The sequence below is a fragment of the Balearica regulorum genome, chromosome 5 (genome assembly GCF_011004875.1).
Source record: "Balearica regulorum gibbericeps isolate bBalReg1 chromosome 5, bBalReg1.pri, whole genome shotgun sequence".
Lineage (NCBI taxonomy): Eukaryota > Metazoa > Chordata > Aves > Gruiformes > Gruidae > Balearica > Balearica regulorum.
In genome coordinates this window covers 39,526,664-39,547,407 of record NC_046188.1, presented here as the reverse complement: position 1 = coordinate 39,547,407, position 20,744 = coordinate 39,526,664, and the positions used below count along the sequence as shown (strand labels likewise).

At 39.8% G+C, this 20,744-nt stretch overlaps 1 protein-coding gene across 20 annotated transcripts in view; it reads right to left on the bottom strand.

The window, feature by feature from the left end:
• Positions 1-398: 398 nt before the first annotated feature.
• SIPA1L1 (signal induced proliferation associated 1 like 1) overlaps positions 399-20,744 on the bottom strand; it is a 220,056-nt gene continuing 199,710 nt past the window's right edge. For 18 of the 20 annotated variants that reach the window (XM_075754278.1, XM_075754274.1, XM_075754295.1 and 15 more), the window contains 8 exons: positions 19,724-20,163; positions 13,466-13,705; positions 12,252-12,417; positions 9,169-9,412; positions 6,419-6,565; positions 3,812-3,926; positions 3,224-3,305; positions 399-2,496 (listed from right to left, as the gene is read on the bottom strand). In XM_075754278.1, the coding sequence (XP_075610393.1) occupies positions 2,353-2,496; positions 3,224-3,305; positions 3,812-3,926; positions 6,419-6,565; positions 9,169-9,412; positions 12,252-12,417; positions 13,466-13,705; positions 19,724-20,163 (1,578 nt within the window). In that variant the 3' untranslated portion in view covers positions 399-2,352. The remainder of the gene's footprint in view (positions 2,497-3,223; positions 3,306-3,811; positions 3,927-6,418; positions 6,566-9,168; positions 9,413-12,251; positions 12,418-13,465; positions 13,706-19,723; positions 20,164-20,744) is intronic. The other 2 variants (XM_075754292.1, XM_075754294.1) reach the window with 1 other exon arrangement.

The following is a 20,744-nucleotide window of genomic DNA, read 5'->3' as shown; positions in this document are numbered from 1 at the left end:
CAGATGTACCAGACAAGTTTGTTTTTGACCAAGATCAGCTTCAATTTTTCCAAGTAAGTTCTAAAATCCTGATAAATGATAAAAAAACCCCACTGCCCCTCCTTTACCGTATCAGCCTGGTGAAGCTCAGAGTCACTGTTAAAGGTAGCAAATCCTTGTAAGTGGGGGGGAAAAAAACCCCAACATTTGTGCAGTAATACAAGTAAAAAGTCAACACGTGAAGTGCATGTGCACATACCAACTAACAGCCTTCGAAGGGAGAAAAAGTAGAAACCTGATAGAGAATGAAACTCTTCTATAGCCAAGCACCGAGAAAAGCGGTAAAAGAAGAAAGCAGGAAGAAATAAACACTCTGGAAAGTCTTAAACAACAAACCCAACAAAATCAAAAGAAAATGGTTTAGAAGAGCCTTTAAAATGAGTTTTATTGTCAGAATTTTACAAGTAGCCTTCAGTGGCATCATACAAGAAGAACTCTGTTGCAAAACTCTAATAAATAGTCTGCCCCAAGTCCCAAAATATTTTTGGAAATAAAATAAAAACCAAACTTAAAAATAAAAGAGAATAAAAGCAAGACTTCAGGATGCTCAGAGATGTTAGCAATATTTCCCATTTACAAATAATATCAGGCATTATATAAATCTCCTTCATACAAGTCATTAAAAAACCCAAGACATTCTAAACCTTTACAAAAGCACTCCAGAAATAGTTCCAAAGAGATCCATTTCCATGACAAAACATTAGAGAAGAACTCCATGGGGATTAGCATCACAAATGAAGTTTGAGGTTGAAGTGTAGCACGTACTTGTGTGGAGCAAGATTAAAGAGCATGAAAAAGGGATTTGAAAAGACCGTGGAAGTTTCTGTGACAAGACTATGCCCGATGATTTTAATCTGTCTATTGAGAATGTGGTAAACACGAGGGAGTGGATGCTCTTGAAATTAACCCCCAAATATACTGCGCTTTATGCAGGGCAATATTTATTAAGGTAACAACTGTATCCTCAGAAGGGAGTAGAAAAGGTTTCTCAGCATGCTGCACAGTTCAATGCCTGTGCAGACTGTGGCGCTTAAAAGTCGTATTCTGACACCTAAAAGGTATTTCTGGAGAGGTAACATTGTGGCAAGCTAGCTGTTCCTTCAAAGAACACAAAATTAACTTTCCTGGCATGAGGCAGTTTGGGAAATCTCATGCTAGACAGTTTCACTGGGGATTGGGGATTTCAGAACTCCAACCCTATCCCAGTACTTTGAAAAATACACTTCTCTAATTCACCTTTACATATGCCTCTGTCTACCATAGTAAAAGATTTATAAGACCTCTCATGTAATAAAACACAAGTTGAATAAACATCTCTCAAATCTGCTGTGATTTGAGAAGTCTGGAGAAATGGAATGGGAAGGCAGGTGCACGGAGACGGTTCATGTGGCTTTTCATGGAAACAGTTCAGGGGAAAGAAATCTTAAATCTCTTTACAACTTCAGCCTAAGTCTTCTGCACATATGCAAGTATCAGATTCCCCTGGAAGGGAAGGGGACTCTACTTCAGCGGTACAGCAACAGTGCTCACTATCTCTCAGCCTGCCTGACACGGTATGAACTGCAGCATGCCTCGTTTTGCTGTTCGTAAAGTTACTTGCAGCCATTGTTTCCACGGGAAACAAAGGCTACCAGAAATGCTAACGCAAGAGATGTGTGATAATACGCCTCACCCATGGCTCCCGTCTCGTCTCTCTCCAAATGTTATGACACTGGTTGTACTGTACCATACACTATGGACACGCATTCTCTGTAACGTATGGGAAGGTAGCACTAGCAATCAAGCGCAAATTGCTAAGGAGACACCTAAAACATTGCATTACATCCCCTTGTCTGTGGCATACTTCAGAAAACAATGTAAGAAGAGCAGTAAAATAAACACTTCTTTCTAATTTTCTAGATGTCATAATATTTGCCAAAGCTGCAAGGAAAAGCAGATTACCTGAAACAGAGATAAAGGAGTTAATGGAAACAGAGGCCGATGGAACAGCAAGCCTGATCCAACCTCCAAATCATTTTGTACATAACAGATAAAGAGACAATGTGCAAAAAATAGACATTCACATTTTAGCAGTTAAACTTTTATTTTACCTTTTTAAAATTATTTACTTTTTTTTTCTACAAAAGGCAGACATTGATTGTTGATCTGCAATTGTTCTGAGTGCGCGCAGAGATGCAAAAAAGGGTTATTAGAGGATGAAGGACAGGGAAGTGCTCCGACTATACTTTCACATGTCATGATTAAGGTGGCATTAAAGCTTAAGTCCCAGTAATAATATTCATAACAGATAGTTTCCTTCCCCGCACGCTCTTCTCAGTTCATATCAATTGTGTTGAAAACCCATTCGGTGAATTTCTTCAGTTTCTCGGTTGCGTTCTGGGATTCCTCCTGTAACCTCAAGTTGTCTTCCCGCAGATGTTGCACTTCAGCCTGAAGACTGGCCTTGTCCTCTTTTTCCTTAGGCATGAGGAAAAATACAGATCTTAGTGGACATTTTAGATCATGCTTCCTACCTATATAGAGAGGCAAGAATCTCTTAAGAGAGCATGAGTCTCATTCTTTATTAAAGATTTTATGTGCAGTAACCCATAGTTTTAGATCTAAGGGACATCTGTGACATTTCATTCCTTACTTTTTGCTTGAACAAGGAGGATTTCTCTATAATAAATTCTAATACAGAAGCTGGCTCCCCAAGTGGTGAAATAAAATTCGGCATGCCCTGTTCTGTACGTACAACTGCTGATGGTTAACTACATATGGGATAGGAAATATTTCTGCAAGTACTTCTCCAGCTAAGAGACTTCTCATCTGACCACAGCAGATCCTTCTTGGACAGTAACAGAATACAGGAAGTTTCCACAGTAGAAATTATACGTTTAGATAATACTGTCAACTTTTCAACATCTACAGCCTTTTGCACTGTCACCTGAATTAGGAGTTGAGGTACTCTGAATCACCCTCCTAATCTAAGCAGAGGAATCAGATGCCTACAAATTTAGACACTCCACCCTAGCCTTGCATAACTGAAGTATGGCCTGAGAAAAGTAGTAAAGAAATGTCTTTTTCTCATACAAGGATAAGACTGTCACAGGCTCAGGCATGGTAAAGCAGGATTACACAGTTGTTAACATCACCTATCAGCACCAAATGTGTCTTACAGATTTTCTGTAGATTAAACGTTTACCTTCCTTAAATCCTCTTGCAGCATCTTCAGCAAACCTTCCAGTTGGTCCACTTTAGAGGCGAGAGTTGGAGGAGATTCTTTACTGTTGAAAGCAGGAGACAAGAACAGGTATTGGTATGATTTACTGTAGCTAACAGCCTTGTCTATACCAAGTGGCTTTATGTAGGTATGCACTCAGGTACACTTAAGAATTCACAAAATGAACAAAAAGAACCTAACAAAGAGCGCATGGAACACATGCAGCACGTTAACAAATGTTCCGTTATTTGTTCCGTTATTTGTCAACGGAACAAGTCTAACTTGTGATTAATTGGGGCCATCCCACTGCTTGACTTGTCTCTACTTCTACGCATGCCTTGAATTACCATTGCTTTGCACACATTCATGAATGTCTCGGACAAGAAAGAACCTGCAAAAACGTTCAACTGTACTTAGCATTTTTCTGTTTTCACTTCCCACCACTATCTTCATGAGAATTAGTGAAGAGTTCTTCTATGAAGCCTGGAGATGGCTTCCAAATAAAGACGTTCCTACTTTTTTCCTCAGTTTGTAGCTGAGGAAGCCTGCGCATCTGGTGTATTTACTTACCCTGTATAAGGCTTTATCTGTGCAGTAAGCTGGTCCTCGGCCTGATCACCACTGGAGGCAGCGCTCACAGGTCTGTGATTCTCATCAGCAGCAGCAAAGAATGAAGCTCGCTGAACTGAGAAGGCAATCGTACAGAGAAAAACAATGGCAGCAGTAATGATTATTTGTTCATGCGTAGCACAACAGCTACACTGCACAATCTCAAAGCCATCTAAAAAGTCTGTCTCAAGCAAGATAAGGTGACGATGTGACCCATCGATATCCACTTGACAGAAGCAAACTGGCATTGCAAGTGTTTGCATCAGGTTCTCTGCTGTATTGGTTTCAACAAGCAAGTACTAGCTTTGGCACAGCACCGCGTGCTCCCACAGATCATGCATCACCCTCAGGCTAAGCAGCTCTCCAGGAGGAAGATGACAGAGTGCAAAACAGAGATACCCTGGCGGCGCTTACAGAGTCCACCCAAGGCCAGTTCCAAGAGAGGCAAGAAGCCAGGCTGGAACAACGAACGCTGTGCAGAACTTCCTGGGTACAACTGCGTGACACTACCCAATAACACAGTAACTATTTTTAGCTTGCTTCACTCCATAAACGATCCCTTTATCTTGAGGAAAGAAAAGCTCACTGTGCACAATTTATATGTGGAAAGTAAAATGACCAATGTAATTTTTCAGAACCCAAAATTTTTTCCTTATGCCTTAGAAAATGTTTTCAGATTGAAATATGAAACCTCTTTCACGGCTTGTGTCTATACTTTTTTGTCCTGTAACTGCTCAGATGTTTTAACACATCTCTAAATCACTATCACATGTGGCGTGACTGTAGAATACCGACTGCCCCTACCTCTGGAGTTTCCTAGCACAAACAGGAACATAAACACTTTTTAGTTTGATAAATTAACATCTCTCTCCCTGAGCAGCCGCTGGTCTCTCACTAGAAATAGAACAGTATCGTCTTTTTCTGCTTGGCAAATTTTTATTCTGTGCTTTCAACACGGCTAAAATTAATGTGCCTTGGTATTTGATGGAATTTTTCCTGCTCCTCTCTTTTTTTTTTTAAATGAAAATACTGAAGGTTGGTGTGGCTCAGGGATCCAGGCAGCTTTTGTTTCAGCTAGTTGTGGATATCACTATTTGTAAATCTGGGGGCTTGTGCTGAAGACACCAATCGACAACGTAGAAGAGAGGTGTCCCAGGATCACATATCAGAATTCAGGCTGCCTGGTATCTGCCAATCCCTACTGGCACCTGGCAGAGACTGGGATTATACTGACATCGGACAGCTGCTCCCGCTCCAAGTCAAATCTGAATATGTTTTTACAGCGGTGAGATGAAGGTGCCAGTCAACACATTACCCCCCAAGCTTTTCTTCATCGGAGCTGTCAGTTTGTTACCTTGACCACTCTGACTTTGTTCACACTTCTAAAGAGAAACACAAGTGAGTCTGGAGTCTACAAAAATGAGGGATTCACGTTAATGAAGACAGTCAAATAAATCTAACAAAAAAAGGGAGAACTTTTAAATGGAAACTGCTAACCAGTGAAGTGTATCAAAACCTGGGTTTCATTCCTATGTGGTGGTGAAAAAAATATCACTACAAATTCATCTCCTCTTGAGGACTAAGGTTTATTTTGAATACTCTCCCAAGACTGCAGGGCAGAAATGTGAGACATGCTGATCCTACAACTCCTACAGCAACAAAGCAGAGCACACGTGTACATCTTGAACACCAGCTTAGACATGCACTCTCTTCATGATGTATACGGCCACTACCAGAGAACAGCCAAGGAAGTAAGTTACTTCACAGCCTTCTCCAACCACACAGAATAATGTCTAAAAGATTCAGGATCAGTGAGAACACTTTCATGAAGGTGGGACAGCATTTATGCAGAGATTAGGAAAAAGCACTTCTGTTTAACACACCTGGAAGACTCTTCCATTGGATTATAACAACTGTAAGGGAAACTCCCTTTGGGCTGAAGTGTATTTAATTTTAAATTCAAATATACCTAGGCAGCTTACAGTTCTCTTCAGTTTACTAAGTGTCAAGGAGATGGAAAGTGCCATAGGATGAAATGACACTTATGTGCAAGTCTATGTATTCAGAGTATGCAAAGGGAAGAATGGCAATGGAAAAGTACATACCAACAAGGCGTATTTCCCAAATTACCTTGGTGGCACACTTCAGTTGCACTACAGAAACTTCTTGCTAGCACAGTAAGCAAGCAATCATTAGCGTGCTCATATATGCTTTTCCACTGCTATTTTACTTTACTTTTGCACTTTCGTGCCAGATGTCTTTTCCACCCTAGCTGCGATGTCTGCAACTGCTCTACATAAATCAAAAGGTAGCCAGTTTCACAGAGATTTGGCCAAAATGTAGCACAGAGGGATTCCAGTATGAAGAAATGGTATCTATTACATACAAAGTTTTAGACTGTTAAGACTTGAGTTGCTATTTTAAATGAGCTTAAGCTTCAATCTAAGTAGAAACAGTAACAACAAAAGCAAGAGAAAGCAAGAGTCAAGATTAAAAAAAATCCAACACACTCCTTAACAAAGCATGCACAAAGACCAGCTTTCTAAGTACTATATTCTGAAAACTCACCTTCAAAGGCTTTGGCAGCATCTACCAAGTTTGACCAGTCCAGATCAGAGGCAGAATCAGGCAATGGCATAAGACCAGGGTCTGGCATGGGCTGCCGTCTTTGCTCCTGGATATCTGTGAGGGAGCTGTCTGAGGCAGAAAACTCACCTAGAGTAATGCAGAACTAATTATAAACTCCATTTAAAAAAACCACCCAAATTCCTTTCCTAACACTAATGCATCCCTAGTTTTAATTTTTCTGGGATAGCACTTTTGGAACCAGAACTCAGTAGAACGTTTGATCAACAGCAGCTGACCAGATACAGCATGTTACAAGCCGGTCTTCTGAGACAAGGCTTCTCACCAGGACATTCAGGTCCTTTCTAACCTGCCTGAACCTCTGCAGCTTCGCACTTCAAAAGCCAATCTGTGCCTCCCCCAGCACTGGGGCTGGACTCTTCTACCCAACAACTCCTGCCTCTGCACACACTGAAGATACTTTCGAGGGCTCTGCAGCTTGCTGGAACTTCTACACTCCCTGACACCTATTTGCTCCTGTAAAAATACAAAACTGGGCTTTTTTCCTCCCGTCTTTACGATCTCGTAAACCAATGGGAGCAGACTTAGGCCTACCGAGATGAATCAGAACAAGAAAACCCTTAAAATTACTTCCAAAGCATTGCACCTCTCTCAGCAGTTTAGTGAAACCTCTTGATCTTTACTGAAAAGTACCCACACCCACCCCTAAGTAGGTACATGGCCCACTATGGAATAAACATTGGCAAGCTTGAAAGGAGGATATAAAATCCCTGTAATTTTTGTGCAAAGTGGTGCCTAGCAAAGTGACACACTTGAATTATTGCCACTAATTAGGGCAAGACCAAATTGCGAACCAACAATTATCTACTTTATTTCAGTTTACTGGCTGGATAATCAAAAAAACCGTGCAATGCCTGGTCAGTCAGCACACATGTAAGCTCTGAAACAGCAACAACCTGCTTCCTCATGCCCTCCGTCAGGGTGTAAAGAAAGATTTAAAAAATGTTGTAGGATTCTTGTATTATCTCCCCAAGAGAGGGCAGTTATCTGGGGAGTTCTTAACGTGGAAGTATTTAGAATAACTGAAAAGATACACAGAATTAGAAGAAAAAACTATTTGAAAAATTACCTGTTTTAAAAGTGAGTTGGATTGTTAATTAAGACAGATAAGTAAATAAGAATATTTTTAGCTCATTGTTTTCCCCTCTTCAAAACAAAGGTGCTCTGGAATGGTTGTTATTTGTCATTAAGATCTTTCAATTAAAATAATTTTGAATAGCTGGAAGCCAACAAATACTTGTGGTATTAGATATCCAGCTCTACTTAATCCTTCTCTCAGCAAAGGCAAGTTGGGGGCAGGGGGACACGGGACAATTCATGTGTCACTCGAATAGCCGGTTTTATCACGCAGGCCTACATCTTATAGAAAATGGAAAACCTTGTTTTGTTGACATATGTATAAAGCTTATGCACTAGGAGCAATCGGTTTGGTGTGGAAGAGAATGTGACAGAGGAAGAAGGTTTTGTGGTTTTCTTTTCGGAACATACAGGCACCTAAACGAAAAGAGACCAAATGCCGCTTTCCATTTCTACTCAGACGGTGTCACTAATTTTCTGACCCCAAGCTCTCAGAAGCCAAATGCACCAGCCAGTTACAAGTGTAACCGAGTCTGCAGAGTTATTTTGGCGCATATAAAAAACAGAAGCGAAGAGAGCTCAGTTTCCTAACTCTTACGCAAGAAACATGTTATACAGAAACAACAGCTCATGAAAATGTCAGGTTCAACACTGAAAACTGATGCCTGGTGATCACAGACAGATGAAAAGAATTTAAAATAGATTTCTTCAGCAGCCTGCACTGTCAAGCGTATCTAAATACAGACCATGCTTAGAGCCCACTATAGTGAGTCGAATCTATTGACAGCCTTGCGTTTTCCTCTTGAAACACACTAAAACATGAATAAACCAGAGCAGATACATACTTCTTCAGAAACACTGCAGAATCCTACACTGTCAGATCTAGCTCTACATTTAGTTATGGGGTACAGCAGGAACCTGTGAAAATTCCCTTTCTCACCAACTGAGACATTCACATGCAGCAACACACAACCGATCCGATAATCCTACTGAGACTGTTCTGTAAACTAACGGAGGAAAAGCTGAGCACCTTCTTGACAGCAGTTTACCGAGTAACTTTTGCTTGTTAGTTGTTGATGTGCGACTACAATTAAGTAACTCAAGCCCTGTAATATGAATAGGGCAAGGGAGTGAATTCAAAAACATTTGGTGCAATAAAAGCTGTATCTGGTATAGTTGTACATCCAAATGCCCACTGGTATTTATCCACTTTCATATCATTATTTTCCTAATGGTATTTTGGTCCCACAATGCCACACTAAAGGAAATGACACCTGAAGTTGTCACTGGTGGATAACCAGGCATACATTATTTGCCCATTGGTCCAACTGCTCCAGATGACTCCTGGAAGAAATGGTGAAAACTTAAGCTGATGAGGCAAATTTTTGTGCTCCCTCCACAAGGTAACTGCATGACTACCCACTGAAATGAGGAAAAAAAAAAATTCTTGTCCTATTTTGTATTTCCAGGCACGTGACTTGACTCTCCTCATTTTATCAAAATCGAGATGGAATTAATTGCTGTTACAAACATTTTCCCTTAACATGATTCAGAACGGATTCTTGCGAAAGTAGAAAAATGGGAAATACACTTACCATGTAGTGATTTCATTCCCAAAGTATATGACGGTCTCCGTAATGGCAGTGACTTTGGGAGAGAAGGGTATGTGCTGGTGAATAGTACATCGTTTGGCATGGCTTGGTCCAAGAGCGACGCCCGCGAGGTGAAGAAATGGTCCCTTTGACCACTGTAAATACTCTCATCTGACAAAGTCCTTTGCAAGGCACGCCTTGTGGTAGGAGTGCTGGGAAAGGGAGACTGACAGGACAGAGTGTGTGACTATACATTCATAAAAACAAATAAAAAGAAATGAGAAAAAATAAATCAATAAAGAAACTTTTGAAATCTATGTAAAAATATTTTTTTAAAACACTTTTTTTAAAAATAAGAAAGCAAGTGTTAACGTTGTATTTTTTCCAGAGTGGATAGGAAAAAGAGCTCTGCTCCTCTGCTTTGAAGGAGATTATAACTAGGTAACCTATATAATAGGTCTTTTTTAGTCAATCTCACATTCTACCTTTGTAATACCTTTCAAACTTCTGAAGTGGAAGTCTCAGGCAGGCCTCACAGCTTCTAGAGCTGAGGTGTAGCAGAGAGAATGTTTACAGCAACAGACTGAATGCTGCATAAACCAGAGCTCTCCCTCGTGCCTGGGGGAGGCTGCCTTCCTGCAGGCAGAGCCTCAGCAAATGCCAACTAATTAAAAGTCTCACATTACTGAACAGCTAGGAACACCCACCACCGCTTCGACTCTTAATTTTTGATTCAAATCCTTCTGAAGTCTTCCCATGAGTAAGAGTATTCGTGTCTTACCGCCACCATCACGCCAGCTTCCTCCATGCTCCCCAGAGGAGAAAGCAATACCGTGGTTAGCCAGGAGTTACATACTCTCTGGCCAGAGCCAACGAGCTGCTATCAAAGAACGTGCACCATCCCCACCAGCAGAGACACTGACTTTCATGAAACACCTAGCAATATAACAATCTCTAAGACATAATGTTTATCGTCCGGTTGAAATTTAGTCCAAAGACTTTCATGGAGAAATGACAAACAGAAAGGAAGACCTCATCACCCTCATTTGCTCTGGAGATAATATGATTTCCAGAAAGATTAAACATTATAAAGAGTTGCTCATTTGCACATAAAAATGATCCAGTGAAGTCTCCCAGTACTGGTCCTGAAGTGGCAAAGGAAAAGAGCGAGATGACAAGTCAAGCAGTTTACTCAAGGGTCACAGAGTTCATTTAGTGTTAAAGAGTTAGGAGCTGGAACTGCCAGTTAGCATCAGAGCTTGAGATTAAAAGGGTGCACAGATATGAACATCTGATGAAGTCAAAACAGAGGCAATACAAGTAGGAATTGTCTTCTGGTAATAGAGCAGAGGGAAGAGAAAAAGAAGAGTGACTTGTCTGAGAAGATAAAATGCATAAGTAGTAGGTAAGGAGATAAGGAAGGCTGGGAAGATAAAAGCCACACAAAATCACAGCTTAGAACAAATTCTACTAGCAAACAAAGCCTTTGGCAGCCAACAGACAGGAAGGAGGAGGATTTTTGATCTTTGTGCAGTGAACTAATGAAGGGCATTATCATTCCTTTTATTAAAAAAAAAAGGTAAAAAAAAAATTTATGCCCCAAGAGCAACTTTTTTGTAAGATTAAATACAAATCACACAGTGGGCAAAAATGACAGTTACTTTTAAAATGGAAAAGATGTAATTTGTTGGCGTGATAGAATGTTATTAACTTGCTGAAATTTATCGGAAGTGTTACCTGAGTTAATATACTTGTTACAGTCACCAGGAAATAAAGATCAGGGTAAGAATTGATTCACTAACCCCACATCAGAAAAACAACTAACTTAGGAACATAGATGCTTTGCATGGCCCTCAGGTCACCTCTTTAAACAGAATGGAAGTTCTTGCAATGTTTTGAGCAAGGAGATTGTTCTCAACCAACAGGAGACGCTCACATTGCCCATGTCCCACTCCCCTCAGAACTACCACCAACCTAAGAAAAAGATATCTTGCCCTTGGCAAGGCTTTTTTTCCCTCCAGCCTCAAAGGTAACATCTGAAATAATGTGTGTAAGGAAGCTAGTGCTTCCAAGTTTTAATAAGCCACTCTGGGTTTTTACAAGCAAAGAAAGAAGTTGGAGCTCTCTCTTCTGCATGGTTGCTGTGGAAACCATTTGGGCTCTAGGTGATGAGCCTGAGCTGTTAAGCACTGACTGTACATGGCGACTGTAGAAATTGAGACATTCTCTTCAAAATGATGGATTTTTAAAATTAATATATGCACTTTGGTGTTATTATACACATTTTGAAACACATCAGGAAATGTTTCTAACTATTTACTCTTCATAAATATTTGCTTAAGTTTAGGGAGCAGTCTTGGTCCTTGTCCAGTAACAGGATTAGAGAGGCATAAAATGTGCATTTTGCAAGGAGTTTCAATACTGTCAATAAGTCACTGTCTAGTGATGCAATTGAAGAACAATTCAAATGCATAACACAACACTACAGGATTTTCCATGAGCCAGCAGTCCAAAATGTTCTTTGCAATTTGGCATACTAGTCTTTTTAAATTTGGACACAAATCTGTAGTAATACTGCAGTGGCTACTGCAGTGGTAGTAACGAAACTGTTTCCCAAATGTATTTCTCTAGTAGCTAAGTCTGTGACAAAACAAATGACTTTCTGCCCATGATGAGAATTCAGGGAATGCCTTGCATTTTATTTTCCTGTTATGAGTGAGAATACAAAAGATCCTAGCTAGGAAACTCCTGAGTCCAATGCACAGTCCAACTGAGCAAGCGTTGTATGAATAAACACTTCAGCTTTGACTGCTTTGAAAGCACTCAGCACTTTCTACACAGAAATCTTAAGAGTTTCAGCCTCTTCCAAATTGTGACGCATTTGCTGTACTAGTTGATATGCCCAGGCAGCAATGAACTCAATCATGAAATACTTATAAAGTGTAATTTTACACATTTCTATTTTGTAACAACAGAACTATGACTTGGATCAGAAGAGGACCTGTGCGTTGCTCTTCAGGTATTCTCAGATTTCACTTAACTGTGAACAAGAGATAGCCAGATGACAGACTCCCTCTTTATAATACCTTAAAATTCTTCTGGGATTCAGGTGTTGGGCTATCGAGATCTATCAATTTCTTCAGCTCTTCTTCAACGGTGGACTTGGATGCTCGTTTCGGTGATGCTCGCAGATCTCTTGCTGAAGCACGCAGCCGAGGGTGGGCCATTTCATTGCCATCACTCTGGTGACGTCTTAAATGAAACGGAACAGACACATTCAGGTCTCAAAGCCCTGGGGCAGGAGGCGTGAATGAAACAAAAATTATAGCACCCTCAAGATTTTCAAAGAAAAAACCTAGGTAGGGGGCACGGAGGAGGGAAGGAGTTTCACTAATACCGTAGTAAAGCCTCACCTTAACGAATACCTGTTGAAGGAATAAACTTGTTTAAAAACATCAACTAGCAATACATTTAAGGTTATAATACATTTTCCCATAAGGGACCAAACCTGTTAAGATAACATGTATTCTGTACAAAACAAAAAAATACAAATGTCTTCAATGAACCTCAAAGTAGCAAATCACTAAGTTTCTTTAGTCTTTTAAGTGGCTTTTTATAATGCAGTTATCACAAAGGTTCACCATCTCCTTTTGACAGCCAGTTATCAGTATCATGTAGGGATACTGTGCTTGACCCAATAAAAGGCAAGAAGGGTTGAATAAATTACTTTGAAATGGGCTTTCTGAACCACTTGCTTTCCAAGTCATACTAGACTTAAAGGAACAATATTTTCACTAGTAAGTTGTTTCTCAATTTCTCTTCCCAAAGAGATGGTTGCATATTGTAACGCAGGGAGATCTTGGCTCGCTTTAAGCCAGTTAGGCTGGATGCTGGCGGTAATCTTACCAAGGCAACACGGAGCGCCACACAGCCACTACATGGATGAGAGGCTTGAGGAAAACTCAGGCTCTACGTTAAGAGGATTGTTAATGTATGTGGCTTAAATAGCACTTTGAGTCATCTTTAAGAAGTCCCAAAGAAAGATAAGCTTTAACAGGACTGAATCCATACAGCTCTCTAGAAATGACAAAAAAAAATCTTTTACAAGTTAACAGGGAATGAGATTAGCTATCAAATATTTAAGCCTAACTGCATAACTCTAGATTAGAGATTAAGTTCTACAGAAGACTAAGCATTCTATTAAATAGTTTTGAGCTCTTCTACAGAGAAGTGTCACACATCTCAATGCTTCTTTACAATTAAAGCAAATAACCAAACAAGAACCAAAAAACGGTCTTACTTTCTTGAATCCATAAACCCCACTGAGTTTATTGTCCCTTCTGGCTTTTTCCATCCGATCAGATACTTGCTAGTAGCACCCTGGCGAGGGTAGAAAGTCCTAGGACCAGATGATGAGGAAGAGGAGGAGGAGAAAGAAGGTGCGAGCTGGGGAGAAGTAGCAGAATGAAGCTCTTCTTTAGGTGAGCTTCTGGCACTGGTGAAAACAACCGGGCTGGCAGAGTGTCGTGAGCTCATGGTACTAGGAGAAAAACATAATAAAGAGAAAATCTGCCTCAAATGTGTGTGCATATATATATATATAGTGCACCTTGTTTAGCTGTTTTTAAAGCAGAACTCTGGGTACAAGATGTTACTCTCATCAATAGTGGGTAGAGTAGCAAAACCAGTTTGCTCTTCGTAAGGGCCTTCTGCCAATGTTTCATTAAAAACATCTCACATGGTAATAAAAGATGTTGTAAGCAACCTTTAAGGATGCAATATACCACTGTCCCCTCGTTTCCCTTCACAAGTGGGAAATCTAGGGTTCCCGGTTAGTAGGCAGCTTAAAAGTAATACAAGATACTGTAAATGAATTAGCAAAAAAGAACCCAAGTCCAATTTCTTGCTGGAATTCCTGGCTGCGGAAGAAAACATATTTTGAAGGAACTTTAGCAACAGGAAACATCTCCTTAAGACTCCACAACAAGCCAAAGAAGAAACCCATGCATCTTTCAAAAGAGGGCTTCCAGGATTTTCCCTGAAAAGCAGTTACCATTTGCAAAAGAACAACTCTTAAATTGAGAAGTTTGAGCAGGTCTCTAACATGTATCACAATTTGTCTCGACCAAAAACAGTTGGGATGACCAGCTGCAGCTTAGTGTGGGAAGAAGGAGGGGGGCTTTAGATGGGAGCTGCTCTTCAGCTATGCTGATATTCAAATTGATGCGATTTGCATAACATCAGGAGCACTAGGGCCTAAGACAATATTTACTATAACAATCTCAAAAGGTCAGGCATTTCTAAGTACAGTTACAGGAAAACTTTGTGTAGAGCCTTAGTACTGAAATAGCATTATATATTTGGAGACCAGTTTTCTATCAGCTCTCTACACAACTCAGCTACATTTTCATCCCTGTATCCAACACTGCAAGGAAGGAATTTGAAACAGATGGCGCCGTGGTAAAGAACAGTTTCTGACTGAGAAATAAAAATTAGCTGGAAGGCTGAATAAAGTCACTGAATAATCTCTTTTTTCTTAGCTTAACAGAAAATTCTTCATAATTCTTTTCATATCTTGATAAAACAATGCCTTTTCTCATCTCTCAGTGAAACAGAAAAAAAGAATTGAAGGTTAAATTTGTGTTGCCACCTGGGAAAATAACCTCACTTATATTTAGCCTTATAGAAGTCAGTTATCTAATCTATGCCACTTGTCTGGTTCCTGCTGTAGTGAATGGAGAAATAGCCATAGGAGGTGATTCTCCTCACCTTAAATTAGGTGTCTCAGATACACTGGGAGAATTAATGCTTTGGAGTTTCTCCTCTCTCCATTGACAACAGATGGTGCCTAAAAAAATCACCTTCAATTATGTTTTGTTTTCATATGGCTCAAGTTAAGCACTGTGAGTCCCAACAGTTAAGTGCTGTGGATTTCACGAGGAGTCTGAGCAGACTGTGGTCTTCCCACCTCAAACAGCACCGGGCTGCTGCAGCCCATGCTTCCGTCTCATGTACGTGGGGACAACCACAAAGTCCCTCACATCAGGGGCAAGATGTATCTCCCCATATGTATGCAAATCAAATGACAATAATACAGATTTTGTATTATAGAAGTCTTTTTTCCCCTTCGATCTGTACATTTGAAAGGCATATATAAAAGATGGCAGATTGGGAAAATACAGGAAGATATTTTCCTGTTGATCAAGCCTGTATATTTGGCAATACACATCACAACCTTCCTATTTGTAATGGCTATAAGTAAGCATAATTTATAGCAAGAAAGCAGAAAAAAATAAGAGCTAAGGAGAGAGGCTGTAAATTTATCTTCGCTCCCCCTTCTCTTTTTTTTTTTCAATACTGAAAGAAAACTCCTACACATGCTGAGTAAACCAGCCCATCTGTGAGGCATCACCACCACAAAATTAAAACATCAAGGTTTGGGGAAGTTGCACATCTTTAAAGAAAATGTATGGGGCTACTTTTTATTTTTATTTTTTTTTATTTTGACCCCCTTCTAAATACACTCAAGAAGTGGAGAAGTCTTTTGCTTCAGTGTAGAAGGGAAGTTCTGATCACGTTTCAGAATTATTTTATCCATCAGGCAGTTCTCAAGGAAGTGCTACTTGTACAGAAACATTTCTTGATAAAAACTAATACCTCCAGATAGGCTGGTAGTGTTGATCCTTAATATTACTAAGCAAAGAGGGCAAAAAATAATGATGCTCAATATGCTCTACGTAAAATTTACATATAAAATGCATATGTATATGTAATAAAAGTGATGATAATGTTTTTATATCATTGTGTATACACATTGTGTATTTTAAGTATTATTACTTTAATATTTATTATAATATGCATCCAATAATATATGCCAAGAGCAGCCTAGCAAATGAGGAAGAAAATTAGCATACAGTTTTAAATACACTTTTCTTTAAAGTGTATTGCATGTTTTGATCTGCGGTTTTACAATACAGTATTTTGGGAGGATATTCTGCTTCAGGAATTATGCACAGAACTGCAGATATGACTGAAGCTTTTCACCCTACAAGTGACCACAGGCAGGCCCAGCAGGATTCTGACAGATAGTCACACACACTTGTTAACTAAGAGCAAAAGGCTTTGGATAAACTCTAGACAAAATAAATCAGAGCTGGAGCACTGTGATAGTGATGCAAAGCTATTACAGCATACGACACCAGGAAGGATGCAGAAGATTCCTCATACTTAACAGACGCCTGGACCACCTTGATTACATCTGAAGAAATTCAGTCCTCATATTCTCAGGACAGAGCGAGTGCCACTGTTGGTCCCCTACCTCCCACCCCAATTATTGAGACATCAAGGATTTAATTAGGGAAAAAAATCAAATACTACATGATAATCTGCAAGAATTGCAGAGGAGCTTTTCATAAAAGTATTCTACAATCATTAAATAATATTTAATATCTTAAAATTATCAGAAGCAATGAAAAAGATACTTGATTAGAAATAGCCTTGATTTTGCTCTTAGTTTTGGTAAGAGGACCATAAGAAATCACATAGTTTAGGTGGAAATGAAAGTTTGATTTTATTTTTTTCCTAGGGAATTCATGCCATCAGCGCATATGGCTTCATTTAATGACATTCAGCTATAATGATTCTGTATAATTACTGGCCTACATAACGCAATTCTCCTGGGATGCTATGAGAAATCTGCACAATCATCAGGAAGGACTTTGGGAATGGGGGTGGAGAAGAAAAATAAAACCCAGCCAGAAGCTCTGCTGTAAAAATTAATCACTATAATTTACTTTTTGCCACCAATTCTCAGGTACAAGTTCTTTTATGCACCATCAAATGATCTGAACACTAATTATCGCTCCTGTCTTCTACAGACACAAACACTCTAATTTGTGGTTATTTTCTTTTCTTTTGTCAAGGAGTTCTTTTTAGGGCCAAATTCCTTTTCTTCTTGCTCAGAAACCTGACTCTAAAGACGTTACAGACATTCCGGCATCCACAGGCAATAGGTAAAAAAGTAAGAAGCAACAAAGGATGACAATTTAGAAACCAATAGAGAAACACACCAATTAAGCTGCTCATTTCTCACAAAAAGCAACCTGCTCAGAATGATCCTTTAGTCTCCCCTCCTTCACCTCCTCGAAGCAGGCAGCTGTGGTTACATTTTGGATGTGCCAGTTCATCAAGCCTCCAGCTCCAAGCTGTTGTGCCTCCATAGGAAGAGCTACGGGAGAGTTGGGAGCAAACAGCTGGACCTAGGGCTTCCTCAGGTCAGCACTGCTGTTCAGTGTGCAACCACCAACTGAGGACACCATGAGAAACAAAATGAAAGCTTTTTAGCCCACACTGTGCCTTTGCTTTATTGCGAGGCAAACACGTGTTCCAGTCTTCCAAAATAAGAAATAATAAAGAAGGAACACAAGTCAGCCTGTTTTTTCTCCACCAAAATAAATGACGTGGGTGCAAGCATTGCAGTGTTTCTCAAGTATCATGCCCCATGTGTTCTACAAATCGCTACTACTCTTCTTTGCAAACAGCTGGATTTTTAACATCTGATTTTTAAATGAAATGGGGAAAAAAAAAACCCTAACTGTTTTCTTTAGCATAAAGCCCAAGGAACCTTTATCGGGAAATTTCAGTAACAGCCCCCAAAAACCATACAGAGAATCATTTCAGTATCATCAGAGAAATATCATGCAAATCAATCCAAATCAATCAGAGAAGATACCATGTTTGGAGACACAATGCTATCATATAATAAATAATGAAACAACATCCTAGACTTAAGTTTGCAATCGAGTTGCAAAGTATATCCATGGAAGACAAAGATGAGAGCTGACAGGGTCTGCCTGCCCTGCGAAGATATGCTTCTTTCTATTAAATTTTCTTGGCTTTTCTACTGAACTAACCCTATTTGATGCTCAGAGAAGAGGAAACCAGAACCTCAGACTTAACAGAGATGCCATTCCCATTAGGCACACCTCTGCAATAAAGCTTCCAAATAAGTTTTCCAGGCTTCGAGTCACTTCTGAAAAAAACACTTCCAAATGGAAACGCTGCTGACAACTTTATTACTATCAGCATTTTGTATAAGAATCTCACATTTAATGCTCCTGCTAGCTACATTCAGACAAGCACTGCAGGGCATGTGGTAAATTCTAATGAGTGTTAAAAAATGCATATAAACATGCTTGTCTTAAAATGAAAGAGATAAAACTGTAGATAACCACAATATAGATTTTTATCTTCAAGACAGGGGCACGTGCTAACATTCCCCAAAATCTAAGTAAATCCCTCTGCACAGTGTTTTCGACACACTTGCTCAAGTCCTTCCAAGCATGCATAGCTACTAAATCCACCAGTCTCAAAGACCTGGGTGGGATTTATACCAACTGAATATGAGCTTTAGTACCAAAACCAGCCAATCAAGAGAGGCAGAAAACCAGAGCTGGACCATCATTAATAGATTTCTTAGTCAAAATTACCATGACAAAGTACATGGAGACCATTCACTGCATTACAGTCTCTGTGACAACCCCTATTTGCAGCTACTGTATGAAGAGTTGTTAAACTGTCTGATAAACATCTAGCCTTGCCTAAATGGAGCTTTGCTCAAAACAATTAGTAAAAATTGCTTCAGACTTCCAGCCTGTAGGTATTTTAGCTGCACGCTCCAAACAGACGTGCCTTAAGAATAAAAATGCAACGGTCCGGCTCTGCAAAGCCAAACTATGATGATCACACATCTTTCAAGGAACAGCTGTGGTTTTTTCCTTGTTGCTAGTAAGACACAGTATGAGTATTTTTCAAAAAGTGCACTGAATACTTCCTGGGAAATGGGTTTGGAAAATGGTCTAAAATATTTTCTGCCTCTAGCAGCTCTGATTAACTTGTAAAGTGCGCATCTTCCATCTGAGGTGTTCAAGCACATTATACACGTACTTGATACATCCTATTTTACAAGTGCAAAACTGAGGGAAAGGGGGAGGGTGACTGTAATGTGTCATACCCACAAGCTTGCAGCAGAATGAGATTAAAATCTACATGCTAGCACTCCCAAGCAACTTGCTCTCAGTCTTGATCATACTGACTGCAAGCAGATTTCCAAACAAAAATACTGCGGGGGAAAAAAAACCAACCAAACATCTGAAACACGTACTTGTACAACTAAAAAATAACCTCATATTAAACACACATTAAATATTCTGTGAATTAATAAAATGGACAGATGTCCTTTCTGATCCATATATGAACTGCAGTTCTTGCAATATATTCCTTATAAACACATTAGGCATGTGCCTGTCTTACATTACTTTAGTAGCTCCAGTATGGAATACGCTCTCAAAGAAGTTCTTTAGTGTTATAAGCAGTAGCAGATGCAAAGACTAAAGGTGGCTTTAATTTTCAAGCATTCTGTACAGTGTGATTTTTCAAAACACTGGTTAACATAAGTAGAAACCTCTCTTCAACATCCACTTCTCGCTTTTGATAGGCTAAAGCGTGAGAATGGGAAAATGAGTGTGGAGAGGTCAATCTCATAAGAGGTGAAAATTACCTTGTATGCGAGACAGCGTCACTAAGACTGTAAGCACTGTTCTCCCTCGTTAGAGGATTGGAGGCTGGTTGACTCTTGCTGTGAATATCCAGGCTCAGTGAAGACTCGGTCTTTCGGTCTATGTGGCTCTCTTTTTCCAATGTCCTGTCTGCAATGGAGACCACTTCGCTGGAGCTATGCCACAGCGGTGCCACTTTCTCCTTTGTTAGCCCTGTACGGGGAGATGTTGCTGCTCCCAGGGAGGCAGTGCTGCCATGGCTAGGTCCGTAGGAAGTGGTATCTATGCCACTATCAGCCGAAGTCCCTTGAAGGTAGTTGTAGCTGTTCAGCTCTGATTCAGTGCGCTCTCCACTGTCATACCATTTCTCATCGCTGTGAGCGCTGGAGGCATTGCTGGAGAGAGTATTGCTGCTGGAATGGCTGGAGTAGTGGCTGTCAGACTACAGAGGAAACAACAATCCAGAAAAAACCCAAACCACACTTACAAGTTTATTTCAGAATTATGTCAATAAAGTGGAGGAAATAAACAATTACAACAGTCAGCACTGCACAATATGAGCTCTTCTACCTTGAGGTACTGGATAAACACATTGAAGAGACTAACAAACTCTATAAATTTCATTTCAATATAATGCGCATGCTCCTTTCTGAGTGTACATAAAAAGCTTTCATATGGATTTGGAAGCCATGTCTTAACTATTCAGGAAAAGCCAGAGTTGTTTAGTGTTTTGTCCCATAACACTTTGCACTGGTTCCTTTCAAGCACAGCTCTGCTCAGCCCAGTCCAGTGAAATTGGCTGAGCTGTGTAGACTTTGACTTGGTTTATAACTACTATAATTAAAAATATTCTAATTTTAAGACTCCAACATTTTAGAACATGAAACATAACTAATCCACAGAAAGTGCATGTGTTATTTTAATAATCCAATTGCCTATCAAAAGATTGAAGTAGGGCAAAATAACCACTGCTCTTCCTACTCCTTTGTAATAAAGATACTCAGCAGGAGTGTCCTTTGCAAA